Raw genomic sequence first — 24,383 nt, 5'->3', positions numbered from 1 at the left:
GTTTAAAATCCTGCTTGGTGAAGGGAGAAACAATGACCTGGACAGAGAAAAGCTCCTCACAGAGCCCATCTACCCACCTGCCACACTGACCTAGAAATAAGAGCATTCCTCACTCTTTACAGAGCTCTTACATCCCGTATTTTTCCCTGTGATTTCCTTGTGATTGCAAGACCAGTAGCATTCTCACCTTAGTTTTCAGGATGACTTTCTTCTAAAATTCCCTAATAACACACTCTATTGCTCTAAGGTTTTTAACTTAAAACATAGAGCGTAACTTAGATTAGGACATCCTACTCACAAATATCTCTTAGGAGGCACCTGTGAGGCACCTCCACAGTGCCAAACCTTCTGCTGTACACTTGCAGCAGGAGAGTTTATGCAAAGAGGCTGCAATCCTCATTTAATTTACATTCTCATTTAATTTATATACCATCCTCAGCTGGTAAAAATCCGGCCTTTAAAACTGATAGCACATGAGAAAGTTTTCCAAATATTATAGAGTCAGAGGCTGTGTAAGAAATGAGTGGCAATGCTCCTATTTCCAAGGCAAAGACATCAAAACTGAGTATTAGGGTTTCAAGCTCACCTGACTAAACTTTTACCATTCACACACTCAGTTTTAATTAATACTACTTTCAGAAACTGCTCAGTTTAGGTATTTTACAGAATCTCTCAGACATTCTAGTTAAGAAAATCATCTATTTTTCATTTGTTGAGAAATCTACCACATGCCATATATGTATAAAACTCCTTGAAGGAAAAGGTTTTTCATCCACCAACATAACACAGCTGTAAGTGTCATCTACCCACAGGACAAATGATTCCTGCCGAGCATAAGCCCCACACTTGATTCTTCCTTGTAGCCTGATCGCTGCAAGAGAAACACAACGCGATGAGTTTTCCCTGCTCCTTGCTATAATAAAATTGTGAGCGCAGAAGCTCCCAATGCTCCTTGGAAGGCTGGTGGTCAGCTCCCCACAACAGAAAAGAAACTGGAGTTCATCAGTACGGATCCTCCACTCCACTCTTACCATCTCCGCACAGAGCTTCAAATCAAGCACGACAGGAAAGTGGCACACGTGGAAGAAACGACGCTTAGAAGCATCCTTGACAATCCCTGCACTTCTCCCCTTCCTTTCCAATTAACTTGAAATTGCTGCTTTAGAAAATTCTCGCAGATGTCTGAAAACAGATACTAATGAAGACAGGGAAAAAGAGGTTTTACAGTAACAATCATTTTAATCCATGTTAACCGGTGATATTTAAAGTTACAGCTGGTGATAGTATTTCTGACAGACCAAGGCAAAGCTGTTAATAATAGGCACATTTGTTTTGTTTACAGGACTCATTTCATGCAAAGAGCACGATTTAAAAAAAATGCAGGGTGAATGCAAGCCATCACAAGAGGCCATTCATCATTCTGCCTACATTTTTTTTATTAATACATCCACAGAACTGCAACTGTGCTCATTCCACGAGAGAGAAGTTCACGGCAGAGGGATTAAAACAGACAACCTTTATCATCGTTCTCCAGCTGTCAGTCAGCTTTTTTTATCTGCCAGTGTGTGTAGACAGTATCAGCTTCATTAACAATGCCACTCCTTTAGTGGCATTGGATTGAAACGATGACAACACTGAGCAGCTACTGCAAAAAGACACAAGATCAAGAAAGCCGAAGTAGTTAATTGGCTGTTTCTCAAACACCCGTAGCAATCCACTTTGGTTCCATTGGTATACTAGTAATTAAAAAGCTAATTGCTATTTTATTTTGGAAGGCAGGAAACCCTGAGAATAAAGTCATGAGAAATGCAGCTTGCTGACATGAGAATGGTAACACGCTCTGTTCTCATCAATCGATCCCTGCAGCGTGAGCCAGCTATCGCCTTGAGAAGGTTTACACAAGTAATTGACACAAGAGTAATTAGCTGATCAGAAATCATGACGACATCTCCATCTGAGAACCCAGACAGGGTTTAAATGGAAAACAAACACTGTTATTCTATTTACTTCAATGAAACCTCTTCTGGCTGATGTTCACGAGGTAAAGGCCCTCGGGCCAAAATTTTCCCTCTCACAAATTAATTCCTCCCCAGCTCCACGGAGCATTTCAGGTACATAAACTCAAGCTGAACTTGCTCTTTTGTTCAAAAACACTGTCACTGGTGAAAATGCTGGGCAACCTTGAATTTTACCAAAATACAAGTAACAGAATTATCTAAATCTCAATGTTTCAAGGGAAAGAAGACTTACAACTTTGTGAGTAGCAGAACACACACCCAACATCTACACTTGGGCAATGGTATCATCACTGGCTGCTAACAGCGTCGCCTTCCTCCTGATCACACAGCTGAACAGAACAACACTTCAACAAGCTAAAAACTGCTCCGGGGTGAGCTGGTATCAGTACAGCTTCCACTAGACTATGCAGAGAAACAAGAAGTGGGTCCTGAGCTACAAAGGGTGATGATACTAAGAGCTTGCAATGCAGACGGGGTACTTACACCGATGTTGGCGAGAGATTAAAATGCAAGAGGGGTGGGTACTCAGTGCGAGTTGGTGGGTGTGGTACAGCATGCGTGCAGAGAGAAACAGCAGAATAACTCACGTTTTCATGTAGTTCTCTGGGAAAGGAACCCTTGACAGCTTTTGAAAATAGCTGCCAGGCCGCTTGGGCAAGAAAGGAGATTCACAGAAGACTCTTTTTCTGTAGGGAAAAAAGGAATGCACAACAAAAAGTAGACTTCAAAGGGGAGAGGAAAGAAAAAGACCAGAAATGCAAATCAGAAAACACTGACCTAGCAACACGGCAGGATCTACGTTTGATAGGGAGTAGGAAAGAATTGTTCTTACATCAGCAGGCATTCACAGTATGGAAACAGTGAGGATGGAGGACACTGCTGGCATGCTCTACCACAGGAGCAGCACTGCTCTTGCCAGCACTGTATAACGTGATCAAAATGTATTTTGAAAGTTGCCGTAAGAAAGACGGAAAAAGTCACCTCTCATAGCAAGCTATTTCTGTTCACAGTGAACTGCCTGCCTCATGAAAACGCACATTTTATAATCCACTGGTAGTCGTTTACTCACAAAATTATCTCATCATCAGAATACTTGTCAGCTGCAGCACAGTTAAGATCGTCACCATTACCCACCTTACTACAGAGAGATCATACACAAGAACTGCTTGAAACAGCAGTTAGTGTTAGCAGCATTAAGCCAGTCACAAGTTACAGGCAGACACAGAAAAGACCAGGGCTAACGTTGCACTAGTTATGGAAGCAAAGCTTCCACCTCCCAAGTGCTTTTTATGGAGGAGAAAGAGAAACTGCAAGTCAGTTGTTTAGGGTTTTTTGGTTTGTTTTTTTTTAATGAAGTGTTGCTGAAAATCATTAGCTGAACAATGACAGCATTTTCTAGTTACAATTTAAAGATAAAGAAAATACAAATAATGGTATAAATAATATCAAGCAACAGCCTTTGCAGAAATCGCTTAAGGCAATGACTAGAACTGACACTACAAATTCTATATCCACATATACAAATCTATACATTCCATAAATACAGCATCAGCTGAATTTTAGCCCACTGGTGTGCTATTCAGTACAGGATACCTCAGATTTTACTGCAGATTAAAAGCTTCTGTTTCCTCTACAAATTCATAGTCATACAAGAAATTCAGTTAGTGACATAACTTACAAAAAATTAATACTCAGTGACACTAATAGCAGGAGACTCACAAGCTGGTGTTTTGCCTTGCTTACCTACACCAGGGATTTCTACATCAGCCGATCCTCTGCCACTCATGCGGCAACTCTTAAGCACAATGAGAAGGACTATGGTTCTTATTTCAGTTTTTCCTCTGATTTCTCTGCATTTTTAGATTAGTCTCAAACATTTGGTCCTTATATTAACAGTCATTTTATAGCTAATTATAGAGATTATAATTTCTTGAAAAGTAGCAAATGGAACTATGATGCCAGATCTTCTCCATCTCTTCACGGGATGCCAGGAAGAACTAGATTTGTTATTGATGTAGGTTAATCTTCACCCTAAAATGTAGAAGGGAAAAAAGGGAAAAACAAGTCAGTCAGAGGCACTCTCACAAGGCTAGTCAGGTTTCAGCTGTCAAGAAAGAGAAAAGCTTTTTGAAATTTATCTAATACATTAAAAAAAACCCCAAACGCCTCTCATATAATAGTCTTTTGAAACACACTTAATAGAATATAGATTCTTTGACAAACACTTTTTGTTATCAGATTATGAAAGCAGACTGATTTTTATTTATTTTTTTTACATATAATTATAAAATGTTCTCAGTTAACTGACAAGTCGATTAGATGTATCCACTTCATTTTTCGGGATTCTATGCTCAAAGCACATACACAGCATATAAAAAAGACATGACTTATTGCATGTTTTTCTTATGAAATTTTCCCTATCTGGTAAATCCTTGGGTTACATTCTCCAAAAGGATTAATGTAACTGTACAGTGCTTACTCCATCAGCATCAATTGAGTTCAGCCTTATTACACCTTACTGTAACAGTTCTAGCATTGTTTTTAGCACCAAATACTACAGACAGCATTTTTTTTTTTGAAGACTGTGGATAGTTTCCATGAGATACCCACCTTTAGCTGGGCAAATGGTTCTAGCTGACCACTAGATTTCCATGGCAAGTGGGAAAATGAAGCATTTCCAGGCTTATTTCCTTTCTTCAGTGTTTGTGAGAGAGAACCAGCTGCACACACTCACTGCAGGAGAAATGGGTGGAAGGCTGAACCCATGTTGCACAAAATGAGGGTAAGACTACACCATCCCCCATTATTTAGGGTACTATATGAGACTCCTAGTCAGAGGACCTGGTTGTATCACTTCTAGGAGCCACCTCAATGTGGATGAAGACTGTAAGAATTAGAGTATCAAATGAGCACGAACCACAAACATTTCTCTTTGTTTTCAGGGGAAACTGCTAAACTTCAAACTCCAAAATAAGGATTCCCGGAGATCCATCTAAGGCCAGAACATCTATAACATAGCACAATCTGCCACGTGATGGAAGCCACAGAACCACAGAAATCATCTAATTATTGTTGCTGGGGATCCTACATTTTGTAATTAATTATGGCATCTAGAGCAGGTCGGAAAATTGCGGTTAGAGCCTCTCTGTCACACATATTTTGACTCGCAGAACAAACAAGGAAGCAGTTTAAGATGATGTAGGCTGTAACAAGCCTTCTGTCCCATCTGCATGAAGCACAAAAAACCTGTTAGAACATGGATGCCACTATTTGTGCCACAGAGCTGGGCCCAGGCTTGCCAAACACGGTCCTGTAATGCCAACTGCTGGCTAAGCCAAGAAGCAGGAGCCACTCTGACGGGGAACAGATGAAAACTGTTGCTCATCACAATGAGAAATTCCAACTCTCCGTTTCCTCCATAAAAGTTTCTTGTTTGGAATCGCAGAAAATGAAACAAAGAAAGAGTGGAGGGAAGAAAGCAAGTAGGGTATTTCTAGTGAGATCAGAGCTGCATTTGTCACATTACCTAGTGCTGAGTGAAGCTGTTCTGGTCACGCATACTGTAACTCCTCTGCATGTTTTCTACATCCCTGATTCAGAAAGACACTTAAGTATACACATAACATTTCAAATATATGTTTAATTACAATGCATAGTTTGCATTTGAAACTAGACCGTGTAAGTCTAATTCTAACCAAAAATAATATATTACACCTCTGGCATGATCATGTTACAAATCCAACTGCAAGGTTCCCAGAGTGTAGTTCTGGACAGCTGGCCTAGTTCAGTTTTTTTTCTCCAGAGAATCCAGAAAAAGGACAGGCAAGCATTCAACACAGGCAAAAATCCCCAAACTTATGGGTTTGGCTTTGTTGCTATCTTTCAGGACAAACTGCAGTTTGGAGCTTAAAATACAGGGTAGAGGGGAACCCTCATATCCTCCCCATCTCCTCTTCGGTGTTACATAACATTTCATAATAGCTTTCCATGTCTATGCAACATTTCTAGCAATTGCTAACTAAGTACATGTGTGGTGGGTCTAGAGAATAAACTTAAAACCATGCCTTAAGGATTAATAGATGAGTGCTCAGAATGGAATTCTGAAAACAACTGTGCTGTAGACTGAAATATGGCACTTTATTATTTCCAGTGCTTTTGACTAATTCTGAATTGAGATAATGCTAAACAGACCCAATTAGTTCAATAAAAAGAAGGCAACATTCAGTCTAGCGAAGTCATTCATTATAATATTTATTCTATGAAACAAAGAAAAAACCATAAGATTAAAAAGCGTTCCATGCATTTCATAAAATACAGAGAAAGACACTGTCACAAACAAAACCGAGAATAAGCCAGCAAAACCCCCACTGAAAATCCCAAGAGCTCCAATCTCCACATTGCATCATATAAATGCCAAAAGCATGTACAGGAGAAAGAGGGGCCTAAGGAAAGTGGCAGGTTCTCTCTCAATATCTGGGATGAGTAAATCAGCCCACAAGCCTTTTGCCATCACCTCTCATCATAAAACAGAACTGATGCAACTTTTTGTTCTTGCTACCAGTTCTTGGCATTATCTTTGGCTGGGAAGCCAGGGCAGCACAGCAGAATTCACATTAAGCTGCTGTCTAGAAAGGTATCAGGGCCCAAAGTGTAGGCAGATACAGACAGACAGCAGGGCACGATGGGCAGGAGGAGATGGCAGCTGTGCCACTGTGGGAATGAAGAGACATGCTTTGACTATCTCACCAGGAGCACAGGGGGGTGGGAAAAATCCTGCAAAATCCTGCAAAAGAGGTATGGGCAGAAGCAGGGAATATACCTAGTACCTCTCTAAGAGTCCCGATAACATAAAAGACATACTGCATTATAAAAGGATGTTAAGAGCAACATCTTTATTTAGGTTACAAATTACATTACTATAAATCTTCTTACTGAAAGCTTTTGATCCAGTTCCTTCTCCTTGACCTACAGAACTCCATTTGGCTTTAGCAAAGCTGTTACGAGATCCTCTCAGACTCCCACAACGGTTACCAACCACGTAACTACTGACCACGAAGTCAGTCTAATTCTGGGCTCCGACACGAAAGCAGCCCCCATTTCTTACTGGGAATGCCCAAAAGCTGCCGTAGCTGTATTTGGGGAGGGTGGTGTAGAGAAAGGAAGAACAAGGCTCCGCTTACATAAACACCTATTACCCCAAGAGCCCCACTCCATGCAGGCTTAGGAACACCACGATCAATGAGTTTCATGTGGGGAGGAGCAAAGAGAAGCCAGCGGACTGGGATCCTTCCCCCTGCCTCTGGGGACGCATCCACTTCTCTCACAACAGCATTCTTCTGCTAGCTACCAAGCTATCTCTGCTGCAGTGCGGAAGGTTCTGCATTGGCCTCCTGTGAATGATGCACCGTGGGGGAAGATTGTTACAGTTACAAGTGTGGTTTTCATGTTGTTTCCTAAAAACATAAAACTAGGTCTTCCTATTCTAAAAAAATTTACAGTCAAGTGGAATTTAAACTGTAGCATGACATATTACAAAATTAGACTATGAGATACAGAATCGCCCCTGCTATGCCTTAACTCTGTTCCTTTGCGTGTACATATCAGGAATGAGACTTAATATCACGTGATCTTTTCACCTTTCAATTCCCAGAAGAACCTTATTTCACTCCCTGGACAAGCACAGATGAGGCAGAAAGAAGACTCTATAGGAAATCCCAAGTCCAGCATTTCTCACTTTTGAGTGCTTGCAGCTAGAATAATGTTTTCTTGATGGAGTTTCAAAAATTCAGTTATGTTTTATGTGCTCCATTTACCGTGCACTAGGAAAACAGAAAATGCTGTAAAAGATTAAGGTCTCAGGTCTTCACAGGCCTCGGTGAAACACAAAGATTGAGTCTTCTGTTAAAGTAACTGCCCCGCTTCCTAGCTAGTGTAATTTCTGTGTTGTCCATGTAAACATTACACAAAGTCTTTGTACCACCCACTAAGCTCTTTGCCTCAATCAACTATTTGTGCCCAAAAGCACATCCTGATGTTTCTTCCCACACCACAGCCATCCTCCTACACCACAAAAGATGTAACAAAATAGGAATTAATCCCAGGCTGGATACTTACAGGGATTGCTGCTGTTTGCTTCTGTCTTCCCAGCCTTGGCAAGTTTGGTTGAGTTCTGCTGTGCTTTGCCTTGCTCCTCTCCAGTTAGCAGGGCTTTTATTTCAGAGGGGATTTTCCCTTGGTCCATCGCCATGCACCACTGCTTGTACTGAAATATGCAAACACATTAGGCATTAGCAAACTGCCAGGATCACATTAGCAGACAAAACAGAGCTGTAATCTTTACCTTCCGGTATTATTCATTTAAGGTTTGAATTTATTGGGCTGAAGCCTCTCACAAAACTGCAGCACACTAATGAGCTAAGCACATGTCCATGGTTGCATACCTGGCCTCAGTAAATACTGTTTCAGTCACTAAACTGCTACTCAGTGGCAGGACTAGGCACAATACTGTAATTATTAAACAACATGGAACACTTTGTGCATTTTCTCGCTGCTGGCATGCCAGAATACCGTTCCAGTTCATGGCCTATTAAAAACAAGTATTTCACATGACTCTCGGGCTGATTGACTAGTAAAAGGTCTTTTCTGATCGTGCAAGGCACAGTTACAGCACATGTGCCTTATTCCTAGTTCCCACATCTTAAATTCCTCGTTGGCAAACCCCAAAGCACACCAAAAAACCTGTGGTCAGTTGGCTGACCTTCCACCCAATCCTAATCCTGTTCGCTTGTGGCGATAAGCCCCACCTATTCAAACAAGCCTAACGCAAGGTCAAGGCAATATCCTCAGCGCCAGTGACATTTCATCGCAGTATCACCGAGGAGCTGAGTCTGTACTTCCAGATGAAACATTCTCTTCAGTTAATGCAGCTTATTTGGCCAAGACACCCATCTTATACATGCTGGAACACAGGACAGCTGTGCAACCATCTACACAGAGAATATGCTGCAAGAATCAACCTCCCCGACAGAGACAAAGGTCTGTGGGAAGCAATGACACACTGTGGATGTATGTTTCCCCTTGATATTTTATTTAACACATCTCCTTCCACATTTTATCTCTTTCTACCTCTGTCAGAGGTTTTCCAAAACAAACACTTCAAAAGAGAACAGACTCATCTGCCATGGCACTTTCTTTGCTTGCTTCCAGTTCAATACCAGTGCGTAACTTGCGACACGAGGTTCGTATTCAACACGCAAAGCAGGCAAACAGCTGAATGCATCTGTTAACTGATGTTTTGATACCTTAGGGCTGGCCAAATCCCACTCTTACAGTGATTTCAAGAACAAATGTCCACAAGGACAGGTCCCACACAATATTGAGGGTTAGGTTAAATAACAGTTTCTTACCATTTCAAGCTCTTCTCTGAGCGCGCAGATGGCTCGTTCCCTGCTTGAAACCAGCTCTTCCAGGTACTGGTACCTCAGCTTCTTCCTGGCTCTGCACTCTCTCGCACTCTGACGGCTTCTTTCAAGTTTTGCCTTCAAGTCTATTTTGGCAGGTTTACGACCCCGCTTGCCTGGTTTCTTTACCTTGCCTCCAACCACCTGGAAAGGAAGGGTACAGTAAAGATCCTGTTCTGCAAAGGTAATGCTGTAACCATGTCATCGTGCCTACTAGGTGTCTCAAGTAGAAAATCTTGTGTACGCTTTCACTGATTCTGGAGCAACAGAGGAAATAAGGAGGCTGAGGTATGAAGTTTTCAATGACGGCATCAAAAACAAAAGGGAGGGATACGACTTCAGAGCGAAGTGGGTGTTTAAGCAGTCCTATTGTAAATGCTACTAATCTGATTTGGAGGAGCTCCACAGAACGGTTGAGGTTGGCAGAGACCTCTGCAGTCACCCGGTCCAATGCCCCCTGCTCAAGCAGGGCCACCTAGAGCTGCCTGCCTAGGACCATGTCCAGATGGCTTCTGAATATCTCCAAGGGGGAAGACTCCACTAGTCCTCTGGGCAACCTCTGTTAGTGCTCAGTCACCCTCACAGTAAAAAAGCATTTCCTGATGTTCAGACAGACCCTCCTGTCTTCCAGTTTGCACCCACTGTCTCCAGTCCTGGCACTGGGTACCACTGAAGAGAGCCTGTCTCCATCTTTTTTATACCCTCCCCATCAGGTATTTGTACACGAGATCCCCTGAGTCTTCTCTTCTCTAGGCTACATGGCCCCAGCCTTCTCAGCCTTCCTTCGTAGGAGAGATGTTCCAGTCCCTTCATCATCTTAGTGGCCTTTTGCTGGATTCTCTCCAGTGGCTCCATTTCCCTCTTGTACTGGGGAGCCCAGAACCAGACACACTACTTCAGATATCTAGGAGAATATCTGGGACACTGAGGAGACAGAGATGGTAGTCAACTTGTAGTGAAACTGTTTTAATATTACCAACAACCCCTGCCCTAATACTTGCCAGCTCTAGAAATATTATATTATGGAGTTTGACGCTTTAATTTGGAAGAAAAAAAAAATTTATATATCAATAGAATCCAAAACTTAGTTTTGGTGCAATGAAGTGACCACAGTTTCAGCCTACGCTAAAGATGAAACTTGTCAGAATTATTCACTAGCGACCTGAGCTTCCTCAGTCCCAGCTTCTTTCAAAGGAATCTTCTGAGGATTTTTACAAAACAGGACACTCAGTTACAGAGAGTCCTACTTCTGCTGTCTCTACTCCAGTTGTACCTAACCACTCTGGCCATGTTTACTTTCAAAACATTATTACACAGCCTAGAAAACTGTCTCCTCAGAAAACTGTCATCCTCATGCAACCTATCCCAGTGTTCAACTCTCCCAGCGCCTAATTTAGATCTCCCTTGTAGAAATGTAACCCTCCAGTTTCTTGTCCTATAGAGCGCTGATTTTGCAATCATTTTCCCTTCTTTGTGGCTCCTTTTTTACAGGTCTGAAAGTTTCTCTTGCTATAAATTAAAGAAAAAAGGGATTAGTTTCCTCAGTATTTACTCTATACTTCCCCACCCAAATATGTTACTCCTAACATGAGAGCATGGCACAAGAAAGTCTTAAATATGGTCTGAAACTGAGTACACTGGCCATTGGGTAGTATCACCCTGTAAACATTACATCAGCTACGCACCTCCATCTCCTCTCTGAAGTGAGGACTTCTCTTTATTTGCATTCTGACCACACTGTTTGAATGGAGGGGGTGTTGAGAAACACACCTCACACACACACACCTACATACAAGAATTTCACTGCTGGCTTAGTGCTTCACCATATTGCACACAGATGTGACTTTTTCTAATAGGCAGTGATCAAAATATCAAGAGTTCATAATAAAAAAAAGCACTTTTTACTGTGTGATGCCACAAAGTAAGTTGGCTTTGACATTCAAAGAAGTCACTTGTTCTATAAACTTAGCAGGCTGCAACAAAAACAATAACATAGTGAACTGATGTGCTAGAAAGAAGGGAAAAAAGGATCATACAATTGAGCCTATTCTTTCTTTGGAAAGCGAGTCAACAGTCACATGCCAACATAATCCTACCCTCTATATATTGCCTCTCCTAATTTATTCAGGAGTAACTGCCTACCATAAGCAAATGGAGGAACAGAAAGTACTTAATGGACATCTAGTGATAATGAAACAAACACATTCAGAAAAGTAAAGAAAAAAAAAAATCAAGCTCTTTTACATTTGAACTGCTGAATACAGTCTGATAATTCGTTCCCTCCACCAAGGTGCTCTCATTAAAATCTTCTAGTTCAGCTACGATATTCACCAAGGTAGATAAAACTAACCAGCCACGGCCAAGGGGAAAAGAAGCTCCAAAGAAAGGAAAGTGACTGTCCACTTCCAGGCATGACAAGCACGGCTCTGTCCTCTCATGGCACCACACTTACATTTATGCGTGGTGTGATCTGTATTCCTAGCTCAGCAGGAGTTAGAAATACACACAGTCTTCCCAGGAGGAGCTGTAGGCACTCACAATTTGCTACCTATTATTACTTGCACTTGAAAGATTTTTGGATATTACATTACATGCTACAGCCAAAGTACTTCAGTTCTCAAAGGCTTTTAGCACCTGAGGCTTTTCTGTGCCAGTGCAAGGTAGTTTAAAGCAAATCTTTGAATTCAAGAGCTAGATAAGGTCTTGTAGAGACATACACTCCAGCTCTCTTAAAAGACCTTTGCCACTCTGAGTTCTGACCCTCTTAGAAGAGTGAGTTAGCACCCAAGGTCAGAGTCCCAATACACCCCATGCTGCCGCACAAACAAAATAACTCAAGCCTTAGTCCCAGCCGTGCCCTTTCACCACAATGTCAGGCAGGTGAATAGTTGCTACCACACTGTTTCTCACAACCAGCAAAGTTAAAGCTACTAGCAAATAGCACCCAACCTTTCCACAGCCAGCACCTTGGGTAGGCAATGGCGACGAAAAGCACTTGCAAGCAGCACAGCTTCACAGCAGTTAAATTCATCCAACACCACAATCTCACAGAATGATTTATTTTTAAGGTCCTCTTATTTTAAAACATCTTGTGTATGTTTTTAGGCAGCTGGTGCCTTTTTTTAAGGCAGGGGTCACATCAACACAGAAAAGGGCAAGGGAGAATGGATCTTTACACTAATACGGTATCAAATGAGCTCATATACTCTGAGTTTAAAGGCATATTTTTATGGACAGATCTAGAGATGTGGACATAAAACAGTTGCAGGCACTTGAAATTAGGCGCTGGTGTAGACCGCTCCGCACATTGCAAATGCATCTTGGATCCACCATTATCAATTAACTGCTTTCCCTTTAGTCCCTGTAGGGAGCTTTCTACAGATCGCTGTACCAATTGCTCTCTCTCCCCCAAGATCTTTTGAAAGCCCTGAACACAAGCTCTCTTCTGGGAGGAAAAAGGCTTGTAGCTCTTGGGTCATTGCTTGCCAATGCTCTAACCACCAGGACTATGGAAATAATTAAAAGCTTCCTTCCCTTTTAACTCTGACTTTAAGCAGTAAGGCCCTAATAATCTGCTTCACACCATCCTAAAAGACTCATACCTGTCTTCGTGGCTCCTGAACTGGAGTTCACCATACAGCTAGTCATCACCCCGCACAATTAGTTAGGGAAGCAATTTAATCAAACACTGCATCTTTAAGTTTTTTCTCACCAATATTTAGAAGTTCCTGCTGTAACCTTAAACAACCCAGCTGGGGAAAAAAAAGGCCCGATAAATCCTTTGCCACCATCCCACATTACCATATCTCCCTGGCTTCTAGTCATGTTTGCCTACTCAGTTGCTATGCTGATGTGACAGAAAGAAGACAAAGCAGAAGTGCTGGTTGATGTTGAACATGGCAGCAGACCAAGAAAAAACAAGCAAGCAAACATTCTTTATTCCCTTTGTATTCCTCCAAAGTTTATAAAGAGATGTGATCTATTAGCATTTAGCAGTAGGGATCTGGTTTTGTTCAGGGAGTCATATGAAATCAAGACCCAGAACAACTTTCATCATGAAATTTGTCAGAAAAAATATTAATAATGACACACATTTGTCAGAAATCTGACCAAGCTGCTATTTCAGGTCACTCAGACTTCAGAAAATAGAACATAATTCCCTCCCTTTTTAATGCAGTACTTGGACCATAACATCATTCTTGTCTGGCATCAGTTTCAGGTACAAAATTATTTGATCTGGAATTGGAAATAGCTGCAATGACTTGCCCCGATATAGAAAAAGCCCTCAGATTTCTGGATTTTCTATTAGAGGGATTCAGTAGATCTCTCCAGAAGCACTGCCAGATTGTGTGATGGAGAGGTCCTCCTTAAGAAGATGCGTGTATAATATGGCTCCTAGCCTTCACACTTGGATAGAAGACTGTGATAAAGCTGGCCTCACGGTGACATCTGCAGGTTTTGACCAATTTGGCAGATTAAAACAATACTATCTGAAGCACTGACCAGCAGTGCTGATTGCATTGACCAGTTCAGCATCTTCTAGCAGTTCTCAGTTCATTCACAGATAAACAAGTAGCTCTTACATGCTCTATCAACCAGTACTTGAGATCCAGCTCAGGGAATCATCTCCTGGTTGCATCAGTGGCTGAAGGTATAGGTCTGCAGAATTTAACTTAGCACGGAACTGATGATCATCTACAGAATTTATATAAAACTATTAAAATGATTAGCAAGAAATAAAATCTAAACACTGCATTCATTACGGTATAGGGGGGAGGCATCTATTCATGCCTGCAAACACTTTCTCAAAACCAGTAATCAAATGAAGTTGGTCACAAGTCTCCTAATAAAGACGAAGTTACCTGATCTGCTAAATCACAGCATACCATTCGCAGTAGCCATATAAAACTCATGCTGGTTATTCCTCCACTGCATGACATTTTATATGCTTAACACAGATTATTTAGTTAACTTTCACTGGCAGAAAAAATGCATTCGATAATGATCCAAAAATGTAAGATATTATTTAGTGAGCAAACACTTTTAAGTCTTAAGCAGATATGTCAACAGAAATGAATCCTAAAACTTTAATCATACAAAGCAATTAGTAGACTAAGAATGTAATCTTTAGCACAGATGTGTAAAGAACACTATCTTTGCTGAAATGCCTATTTTAAAAAAAGTATAAGCTAGGAATAAATATCAAATTTTCATAAAGTGTTACGCAGGCATCCCCAAGTCAAGATGGGTGAGCGTTAAGGTGCAGGGCAGGAATCAGCAATCACGCAGATGAAACCTCACCACTCAGCAGGCGAGTCCTCCTCTTCCCCAGAGGAAGGACTTAGGGCCTCATGCCTGGAAGCACGGCCACCAACATGCCACAAGCATTCTCCCAGTTCACACTAACAGAACCCTGGCACTTCTTTAAACCTCTCTCTGTTAGAGCTCCAAACAGGCAACAGGGTTGGTCAACTAACACCACCACATGTATCCTCCTAGCCTGCTGCAATTATTAAATAAAAATGCTCTAGCTGTTCTATAGGGTTTAAGCTCATCCATTTCACACACTCATTGCAAACGTGAGAAAGCTGATGTGTCATCTGAGTGATACTGAGCAGCAACTTGTTACAACATTTGATGAGTTGAAATTGCCCATCTCAAATTATAACCAAAGCCATTTAGGGTTTATATTCCCAAGCAAGAAGCAATGAGAGCACTTTACATTTAGACATGATCCTGGGTGGGAGAATTCTCCAGCACTTTGCAAACCTGCATACTCTGAAAAAGCCCTGAAGGGTGAAAACATAGTAACCCACCTCGTTAACAGCTGAGGTCATTATGAAAACAGATCTGTGCTTTGCTCTCTGCACTAGCTCTCAGTCCCTGCTGCGGCATTCAAGCATTCCTCAGAGTGGATTCCAGGATCACCTGGGAGATCGCTCCTCTCTTTGTGATCCCGGGCACCCACAACCACGAGGGGCACAGGCAGAGCCGTGCTAGAGGACCTGTCACCAACGAAGACCCATCAAGCTCTCAATTTTAAGCACAAGATGTCACCTCTGACTTGCTTCCACGCTCCCTTCAAGGGATGTTTGCATCCCCATAATTATGACTTCCAGCAAAATTCCCCTTGGGACCGCACATGACTGGGTATTTGATGTTTCAAAGCCAGGCTGCTGTGGGCCTTCCCCTGCCCTAACACCAAGTGCTCCCCCAAAAGGGGAAGGCTGCATGAACACCAGAGCGAGACTCCGACAGATGCTCGATCGATAAATATAAATGCCCCATACGAACAGCTTATCTGAGGGCTTGATTTTTCAGACTCAGTTAACACGTGAAAACACTCTGACCGTACCTATTTAAAGGTTTTTCTTTCACTTCACGCATCGCAAATTTGTGGAAGTTTAGAAATAATCAGACCTCAAGACCAAGGTCCTTGACCAAGGCCCTGGGACTAGCCCGATGAAGAGCAAACAGTCTGAGCTGGAGAGCCAGCTTTCAACAGCCACAGACTGTTTTACAGGTATAAAGGAGTTTGCTTCTTCATTTAGAGAGTGCAGCAATTTATTTACAAGCAAAAGAAAGCCAACAACCAAGAACCAGTCTGTTCAAAATTGAGAAACTAACCTGGAATTAAAACATATGCAAGAGACTGAGATCTACTCTTTTAAAAAAGGGGGACTGGTTTCTTGTCATCAGAACTGGGTAACAAAAAGTTTTCCTAAGCCTGTTTTTTTACATTCCTTTGTATATCCAACAAATATAAGTAGCCGCCTTGAATTAGCAAGTCATTTTAAAAAGCTGTTGGGTGCATTTCACTAAATTTTCATTCCCATGTAAAAAAGTAATCAATTACTACATTCCACTGCTAAGATTAAGAATGATGCATGATACATTTTTTCAAAAAATCCCACTTTAAATTAAAAAATACCATTTTAAATATAATAATTGTCTCCAAAATGCACTTTTCCTTAAAACTCAATCTACTCATGTTTTGGCTCAGCTCAGCTTATTTTTGAAGAAAAATACATTTCATCTAAACTTTTTGAAAACTAAAGCCATCTTTTCCTTACAGGACAAGAATATCTGTAATAAAAGAGGGCAACCTCAGTCTTTTTTGTTGCTGTTGGTTTGGTTTTTGTTTGTTTGCTTTTAATTTCACTAGAATAACAAAAGTGATCTGCTGTTATGAATTTTTTTAATTACTCATTTCTACCCATAAACTGAGACATTAATTACTCTCATAAGTATTGCCATAGCATATCCTATAAAAACTTACATAATTAATACAAAAGATTGCAGTTAGCTATGTAGAACTGTATTTTAACAGTTATCAACAAGAGTTATTTATCAACACAAATATGAAAAATACTTATTGTAATACAAACCCCCTGCTTCCCAATGTATATAATAAATATATGTTATGTGTAGTCTTATAAACTAACGAAGTAATTTCACCTATAAAGGCTGAAATCAGAGTGACAGAATTTCTCCTTTTTCCTGTGTCTAAACACTTCAGAGGTATAAAAGTTTTATTTTAACTGAGATTAATTGCCAAGGAACAGCTACATCACTAAACTCTTCCCCTTGCACACCCAATAGTTCAAACCCCATCAAGGAGAAGTGAGACCAGTATCTGAACAAGCTCTAGTTTCAAAGTAGCTCTATAGACAAAAGAAGAGAAGGTCATATTTTGGCTTTGGTTGGGGTTTTTTTGCGTGAATAATTTAAGAACATCCTTTAGAACTGGAACATGAAATTTTTCTAGATCTGACATTCAGATATTCTACCTCTCCCTTTATTTCTTATTATTTATTTCCCATTTTGACGAATATGTTACAATGAACCATTTTTCTAAGGCTCTCAAAATAGGTAAGGCTAAATTATAGCACCCTAAGAATTAGGGAAAACATTACAGCCTGCAAGCCCAATTCTAAATTCTTTATGTCATGCAGATGAAGGAAAACACTGAATTTGGGTGGATGCAGCTATAGAACAGTTATTTGACTACTAATGCAGTTTAGTTATCTCAGTTTTTACAGGGAAATTCCTTTCACAGTCACACTCGTTCAATTCACAGATAAGACTCTCCAATTAGGCCAGCCAACCCTCTCAATAAGGAGGAAAACTTGACTCAGGGGAACTTCTAGAAGATTTCGAGGACGCGCTGGCTCAAACTGTAAGACCACACTGGCGATAAAATAAAGTACAAATAGCGCTTACCTCACCCTGACACAGCAACATGCTCTTAACAGAGCCACCTTAGGACAACCTGCAGCCTCATGAACTCATTCTGAAAGGAACCACAGCCCTTCAGAACAACTACAGTTAAAGCCTTTCAGAGCACCAGGCACTTACTGACTAATATCAGCTATTTTCAGTAGAAGATAGGAGGATCTGATATGGCCCAAGATTATTACCTAATGAAAAACCTGCTGAGGTAACAAAGACTTTCAAGGCTTTCCTTAGGTACAGCCACACCCAGTAGCTCTGGGCAGGACCCTTTTCAATGCCACTGTCTTCACAAAGTATCTCAGCAGCACATATTAAATAAAAACATCATACTAGGAAACTGTCCTTGAGACTGAAGATAGGAAGAGTAAATATGCCACTTTTTTTTTTCTTCACTCAACATCAATTTTTCTAAGGAAAAAAAAAAAGAGCAAAGACCTGTCTTACTGTCTGGGTGAAAAGATTTAATTTATTTAGTAAATGCATCCAAAAATATTTCAGAAAAAAGCAGATTATCAGGACTCCACAAGACACACCAATAGACCAAAAATTACTTTTTAAATGAAAAAAACCAAGAAGTTACCTGTTACAAGTAAGTTAATTCTGATACAGGAAAAATGAAGTGTTCTTAACACTGAAAGAAATAAAAATCAGCTAATACTCACAAACTGTATATGCCTCCAGAATTAAATTTTCTGGCTTTTCTAACTACTGATTACATCAACTTTCACGCAGTTCTCACAGTTGTGAGCATTTGCTTGTCTTCAGTGATGCAGATTCCCCCCACCCTCCTTTGTAGCTTTCAGACAAGGCCTCAATAAAACCAAACAGTATATACATTAATTTGGCAAGTTACCACGAACCCTTCATATTCTTACAATCCATTCCGTGATCCTTCATACTGCCAAATTATTGAACACTTCTAAATTTCTTAGATTTATTCCCTAAGACATTACATCAAGTATTTTTTCCCCTTTGAATTAAGGCGGATCAGTACAGGCAGTGCAATTTTGTTTTAGTAAAATTCAAACGGGAAGAAAACCAGGTAGCTTGAGAACAAATAAGGTACCACAGGCACACAACTACCACATGACCAGTTTTAATACTCAAGCCAAGCTCAGAATTTATTACAAGTCAGAAGACAGCTGCCTCACAGCCTACCTTAAGCTCACTCTTGGGGCCTTAAGCTATCTCCAGCACAAAACCCAGGATACTACCATAACCACCACTCTAGAGAGCTGAAATACCCAAACTCAACCTGGAGTTTCAGTTACAAAATGCTGCACTGAGGGAACACAGCAGTTATTCTCTCAGTCCTCACAGAGGCCCTGCAGGTCCTGCTTTAGGGGCAACCCGGTGCAAGCAGGCAGAAGGGGCATTCCTCGTGCATCTTCTCATGTTTTGGTTTGCTTAAAGGGAAGATCTGTACCTTCAGGGATGCCACTGTGCTGTTCCCATAAGAAAATGCAGGAAGAATCAAAGCACCAGCGCCTATTACAAGGCTGCAACCCAAGCTCCTACCCTAGTACCTTACCATTTGTCCACAGTTGCTATTTATCTACGAAATTCACGGTGCTATGATCCACTGCACCAGACCACAGCCTTTGGCCCGTGCCTGGAGCTTTAAGGAAAAGCCAGAAGCGGCACCCGAGCGCTGTAGCTCCACTGTATGCGGCAAGGGACGAGAAGGAAGGGGACAACCCCTCCGTCCTACCGGCAGCGACCAGAGGCCTTCAAGAGACGATTTCACAGGTTACTTCAAGAACCTTTAGCAGGAGCACTCAGCTCACTCGCAGTTAGCTATTAACTCTCAGGAGGTTTTGTGGGGGTTTACACCACACACCTGCACACCGCTTGCAGCCTGAACCCCTCAGGCTCAGGAGGGCTCCCCGGGCTCCCCGCACCAACGCGCCGCCTCACCGGTTGCCCTCAGCTCCAAACCGGCCCCAGCCCCCAGGGCGGGCCCCGCAGCCCCTTACCTTGCTGTCATCCATGTGTGCCGCCAGCCCCGGCCCCGCACCACCGCCGCAGCCCCTCCACAGGGAGCGCACCGGAGCCGCTACCCCTCGCCCCAACGCCGACCGACGCTCACAATCCCCCAGCACGGCCCGCGGCCGCCGCCATCGCCCGCCGCCCTGTTTGTTTACAGCCTCCCGCCCCGCCCCGCGCTGGGCGGGCAGGGGAGCGGCGGCGAAGCAGTGCACGCTGGGAAGTGTAGTCTTGCCCGGCCACACCGCCATTGGTTGCTGCCCAGCTGGGGGGCAGGATGAACTACAACTCCCAGCAGGCCTCGCGGCGGCGAGCGACACGGCGATTGGTCCCCGCACCGCTGGGCGGGAAAACTACATTTCCCAGAAGGCTCCGCGGGCCTTCCCGCTTCACCGCGGCGGGGCGGGCTCCGTCCCTCCCTTCAGCAGGGTCGGGCGTCTTCCTCAGCCCTGGCTGGGTGGTCCGCCCGCCCTCCGCTATCTCCCGTCCTCCGTGAGGGCGACTGTCGGTTGTGACTCTCGCACAGGCTCTCTCGAGCTCCGAGCCCTAATTTTAACCCCAATCTTTCCTGCTGCTGATGTGACCACCGCTAGTGCCCAAGCTCCCTGGTGTGCTTGACTGCAGTCCTGCCCCGCGGCAGCCTCTGGGGATTGTTACAGAGCTGGGCCGTGTAACGGCTTGAGCATTTAAAAAAAAAAAAAAAAATAAAAAAAATCAAGTTTTCTGCTTATGTTTGCCTTACTTTGCTCTTCAAGTTCCTGCAGACAGAACTGAGTCTTCCCGGTCACTTGGATGCTGTGCAGTGTACATGGACTGCGATGCCAAGCCACCCCACATCTGAAGACTCTTTGAGATTTATCCTTTGAGAACACCAGGTTTCCTCTCCTTTTCATGTCAACTCATACCAGAAAACGTTAATGTTGAGTGGTTTTGATGCAAAGCCAAACGGTGCATGTGTGTGTGTCCCAGGTCCCTTGAAATTAGGCCCCTGCTTGCTCAAAAGACACATGTACCCCAGCGAACAACTCTGTAAACACGGTCTGTGTTTCAAGTTCGCAGTGAAACCTGAAGCTAGGCATGTTTCATGTTGCTGCATGTTTCTTTTTATTCGTGCAACTCTATTCACAAGAGTTTCCCATGACTTAATCACTCTTCCATGCAATTGTTAGGGCTAAAGGCTTTGTCATGGGATTTTCCCCCTGAATCACAGACCTTCCTCTTGGAGGGATGTGCTTGCTGGATGGCAGAGACAAAGCACTTTTATACGCTTTTTTTTTTTCTATAAGCTTATATGCTTTTCAGTTGTTGAAGGCAGTTTGCACACTGCTTCCTATTTGCCTGTCCAAAACTGATTTATCAGTTCTTGCAACTCTGCCCCTGAAAGAAAAAAAATAAATTTTAAAAGCAGGGATGATCAGTATGTTAAGCAAGAGACATCAGCTAATGAAGTGGAATGAATAGCTCGCTATGAGCTTGCCCAGGTTGTCTTCTGTGATCCCCTCCCCCATCTTTGCCTTCAAATTCTTGAAGAAGGTGGTGAGGCGCCCTGTACCACCTTTGGCACTATCCTGGGGCCATAAAGCTGGCTTTAAAAGCCAGTTGGGGGTTTCCCTGGTGAAGGGAAATATTGAGTGGCAAAGAGCCAACATAGCTCACTTAGGCAACCCTCTGTTGCAACATGAGTGGAGGAAGGAGATTAGACAGAGCCCTGATGCTGATTCAGAAAGGCCAGAATCCTTTTAACCAACAAATTAAAGTTACAGCTGCATCTTCTCCTTCCACTAGATTACCCCACACTAACCATTCTGCTTTATATCACTTAAGAAGCAGAAGTCTCAGCTTCTGACCAAGATAAGCACAAGTTCCCTGCCCGAACACTTAAGAGCTGTCATATTTTAGCACGGAACAACCAAAAATATGCGTTTCAGTCTGCTTTGCTGCCGTGGCTATGCTGTCATCCTGGATGAATACGAACATGCAAATTGAATGGGAGTCTGTGCGAAAGAACAGTTGTGAATGGAACTGAAGATTATATATATGCATCTATATAGTGCACAAGCTTATGATGTTTTAAACTGATTTTAACAGCTAGAAGAAAGCACTTTACAGAAAAAATAGTGAACTCTTGGGAGTTCACTGCCACAGGACACTGTAAGGCAGAGAGTTCAGCAGGTTCAAAAAAGGATGAGACAGATTTATGTTTCATAAAGGGGTACTAAAGGGATGTATTCTCCACCATCCCGAATCTAACAGTTTGAGGTAGTGGGAATGTATGAAAGGAGCGGAGCACAGAAAAAGGCCAAGTTCACATATTCTCCCTGAAAAGCCTCTCCTGCCCCTCCCAGAGACAGAATACTGAACAAAATGGACCCATGGTCTCACCCAGCGGGGCTTTTCTTTTTTTCATATTGTCTCACAGATCACCATTTTGACTCCCAAAGACTCAGAAGTGAATTAAGATTTTTAAATAAAACTTCCTTGGTTAAAGGCAGATGATCTATGTACTAGACCAATTCATCCTCACTAACTGCAGGTTACTGTTTTTCCTAGTAAGTGATCATTCCTAAGCAATTCTCTGAGACATCCTGGTGGTTTTATTGCTAAACCATAGTGATGTACACCAAGGAAACACTACCTTGTATTAAACCCAGTGTCACAAATTGTCTTACACAATAACTGTGGGCAGTTTCCTGCTCAAATGAGTTATATTTATTAAAAGAAGGGTGGTACTTCTGAGATCCAGAGAGACTTTGAGGTATATAAATAAACTGGGTTCGGTGATCAGGCAATAGTTTAAAAATCACTGCTTGTGTCAGCGTGACTAAAAAAGAGATATAACTCACGGGGTGATTTTGCACCATGTGCTTGTATTTGCAGGGATGTCAGCACATGCCAAAGAGGTGTTTATTCTCTCTAGAACTGTAAATGTTTTAATTTGGGCAAATGGAAATCTGTTCCTCTGAAAGCCTGCCTGAAATAATAAATCTCGCAACCTGTTGGCATCAAGACTCAGCATTTTGGTGAAACTGCTCCATTGTCTGTTTGTGGAGTCTTTGCAGATTCAGAGCCTTTGAGATCCGTTCATTCACGGATGGGAAAACAGCAATGCAGTTAAGATATTTTTTTGTTTGTTTTCCAAATGTACCAAAATGCCAGTTGCTTTAATAGAGATGCTAACTCATTTGACCTTGGGGAAGATTGTGCAAGAACACCCTGTCTTTCAACCCCTTGGGATTTTTTGTAGAACCAGTAAAGAAATTGCATTTTCCTGTACCCTTTAACCTGATACCCAAGAAAAATTTCTGGAAATACAAGAAGAAACTCTCTGTCCTTCAGTTTTTAGACTTTGTTGATATTGAGACAGATAATACCCTCAACTTGTCATTTATATCCATCAGTTAAATTATTTGTCGCTGGGGAGTGACAAAAAATGTTTGTTTACATAATATTGTATATCTTATTGTCATTTATGTAACTATGATAAAAGTATACCAGAGTTTTTTTTTTTTTTACATTAGAGAAGGAAGCTATATATGCTAAAGCTGTGAAAGACCTGGTAAACACATGAACAGCACATGCTAACAAGTACAGTGATTGATCACCTCGTGGGTATGATTAAAAGAACATTCCATTTAAAATTAAAGTTCTTTGAAAGCTGATTTTTGAAATCTAATCAGTGTTTGAACAAAGCACAGCACATTGGGAGCCTGATTGGTGACTACTTGCTGTGCATTGTATAATTAAATGTTGGTAAGGGGTTTGCTCTCATATTTGCTAGATGCTTTACTTTGTGACAAGATGAGCGCCTTCTGTAGTTACAAATGTCTGAAGTCACATCTACAAGGGGAGTTCTTCCTGTTTGGCTATTGCAAATTAACTTCTCAAGTTAATTTGAGAATTCAATTCAACAATTCAAAATAAGTTAATTTGGAATAATCAGCTCTTGTCTTGTGCATACACACAGAGAGAAAATTTACAGCTTTATCTAGCCAAACTAGCATTCCCATGTAAGCAAAATCTTGAAACAGTGATCATGAAGCTTTTACATTGCTGAAGGGATAGACTATTTGTAAATTAAAATATTGCATGAAAATGCTCATGCTGCAGTTGGAAAGGAGATTCATATTTTCTAGCTAGTAGAAAGGAGGAAAAAAGTCAGATGCTCCTATACTTCACGCATGTGAGTGATAGTTTCAAATAAGGTAAGAGAGGAAATCTAGGAATGGTTCAAAAAGGCATCTGAATAACATGGATTTCATGCAGACTTTAAGCTAAATATAACAAGCTGAGAACCAAGGAGCAAGACAAACAAATCACTGATTAAGAGGATGACAAGGAGTGGGTTAAAGTTCAATGCGGTGCGCAAGTGAATAAAATTTAATCTTGTTCCGAAACAACAAACAAACAGAGCAGCACAATATGCCACGTTCAGGAATGTGAGAGCCATGTTGTATCTGGCACTTGAACAACAGAGAATTATTGCTGCTGATATGGTAATTGCAGAGGTACAGAAAAAAGTGGGTGGATCATGTGAAATTCATGAAATACTTGAGGTGAACTTACAGCAGGATTAGTCTTTTCCTTTTAATTGTGTACATTGATCTCTATGTGCAACTGGTTTAGTAAAAAAAGCATATTGTTCATTCTCAAGAGGTTTAAAAATCCACTTCAGCTCAGTGTCATT

General features: G+C 41.8%; 1 protein-coding gene across 7 annotated transcripts; it reads right to left on the bottom strand.

The window, feature by feature from the left end:
* Positions 1-1,219: 1,219 nt before the first annotated feature.
* Positions 1,220-19,872, bottom strand: CREBL2 (cAMP responsive element binding protein like 2). Of its 7 annotated transcripts, none has more exons than XM_074825668.1 (7): positions 19,690-19,872; positions 9,425-9,622; positions 8,133-8,280; positions 4,629-4,751; positions 3,762-4,049; positions 2,502-2,704; positions 1,220-1,645 (listed from the first exon to the last, which is right to left on the bottom strand). In XM_074825668.1, the coding sequence occupies exons 1-4, from the start codon at positions 19,702-19,704 to the stop codon at positions 4,702-4,704; spliced, it is 411 nt and encodes a 136-aa protein (XP_074681769.1). In that variant the 5' UTR covers positions 19,705-19,872; the 3' UTR covers positions 1,220-1,645; positions 2,502-2,704; positions 3,762-4,049; positions 4,629-4,701. The 7 variants fall into 7 exon arrangements, with proteins under 7 accessions (XP_074681769.1, XP_074681768.1, XP_074681767.1 ...); XM_074825667.1 differs by having other exon boundaries at positions 2,606-2,704; XM_074825666.1 differs by having other exon boundaries at positions 1,220-2,704.
* Positions 19,873-24,383: the final 4,511 nt, after the last annotated feature.

This window comes from Strix aluco, chromosome 5, assembly GCF_031877795.1.
Source record: "Strix aluco isolate bStrAlu1 chromosome 5, bStrAlu1.hap1, whole genome shotgun sequence".
Classification (NCBI taxonomy): Eukaryota; Metazoa; Chordata; class Aves; order Strigiformes; family Strigidae; genus Strix; species Strix aluco.
This window is presented reverse-complemented; position numbering and strand designations above follow the sequence as displayed.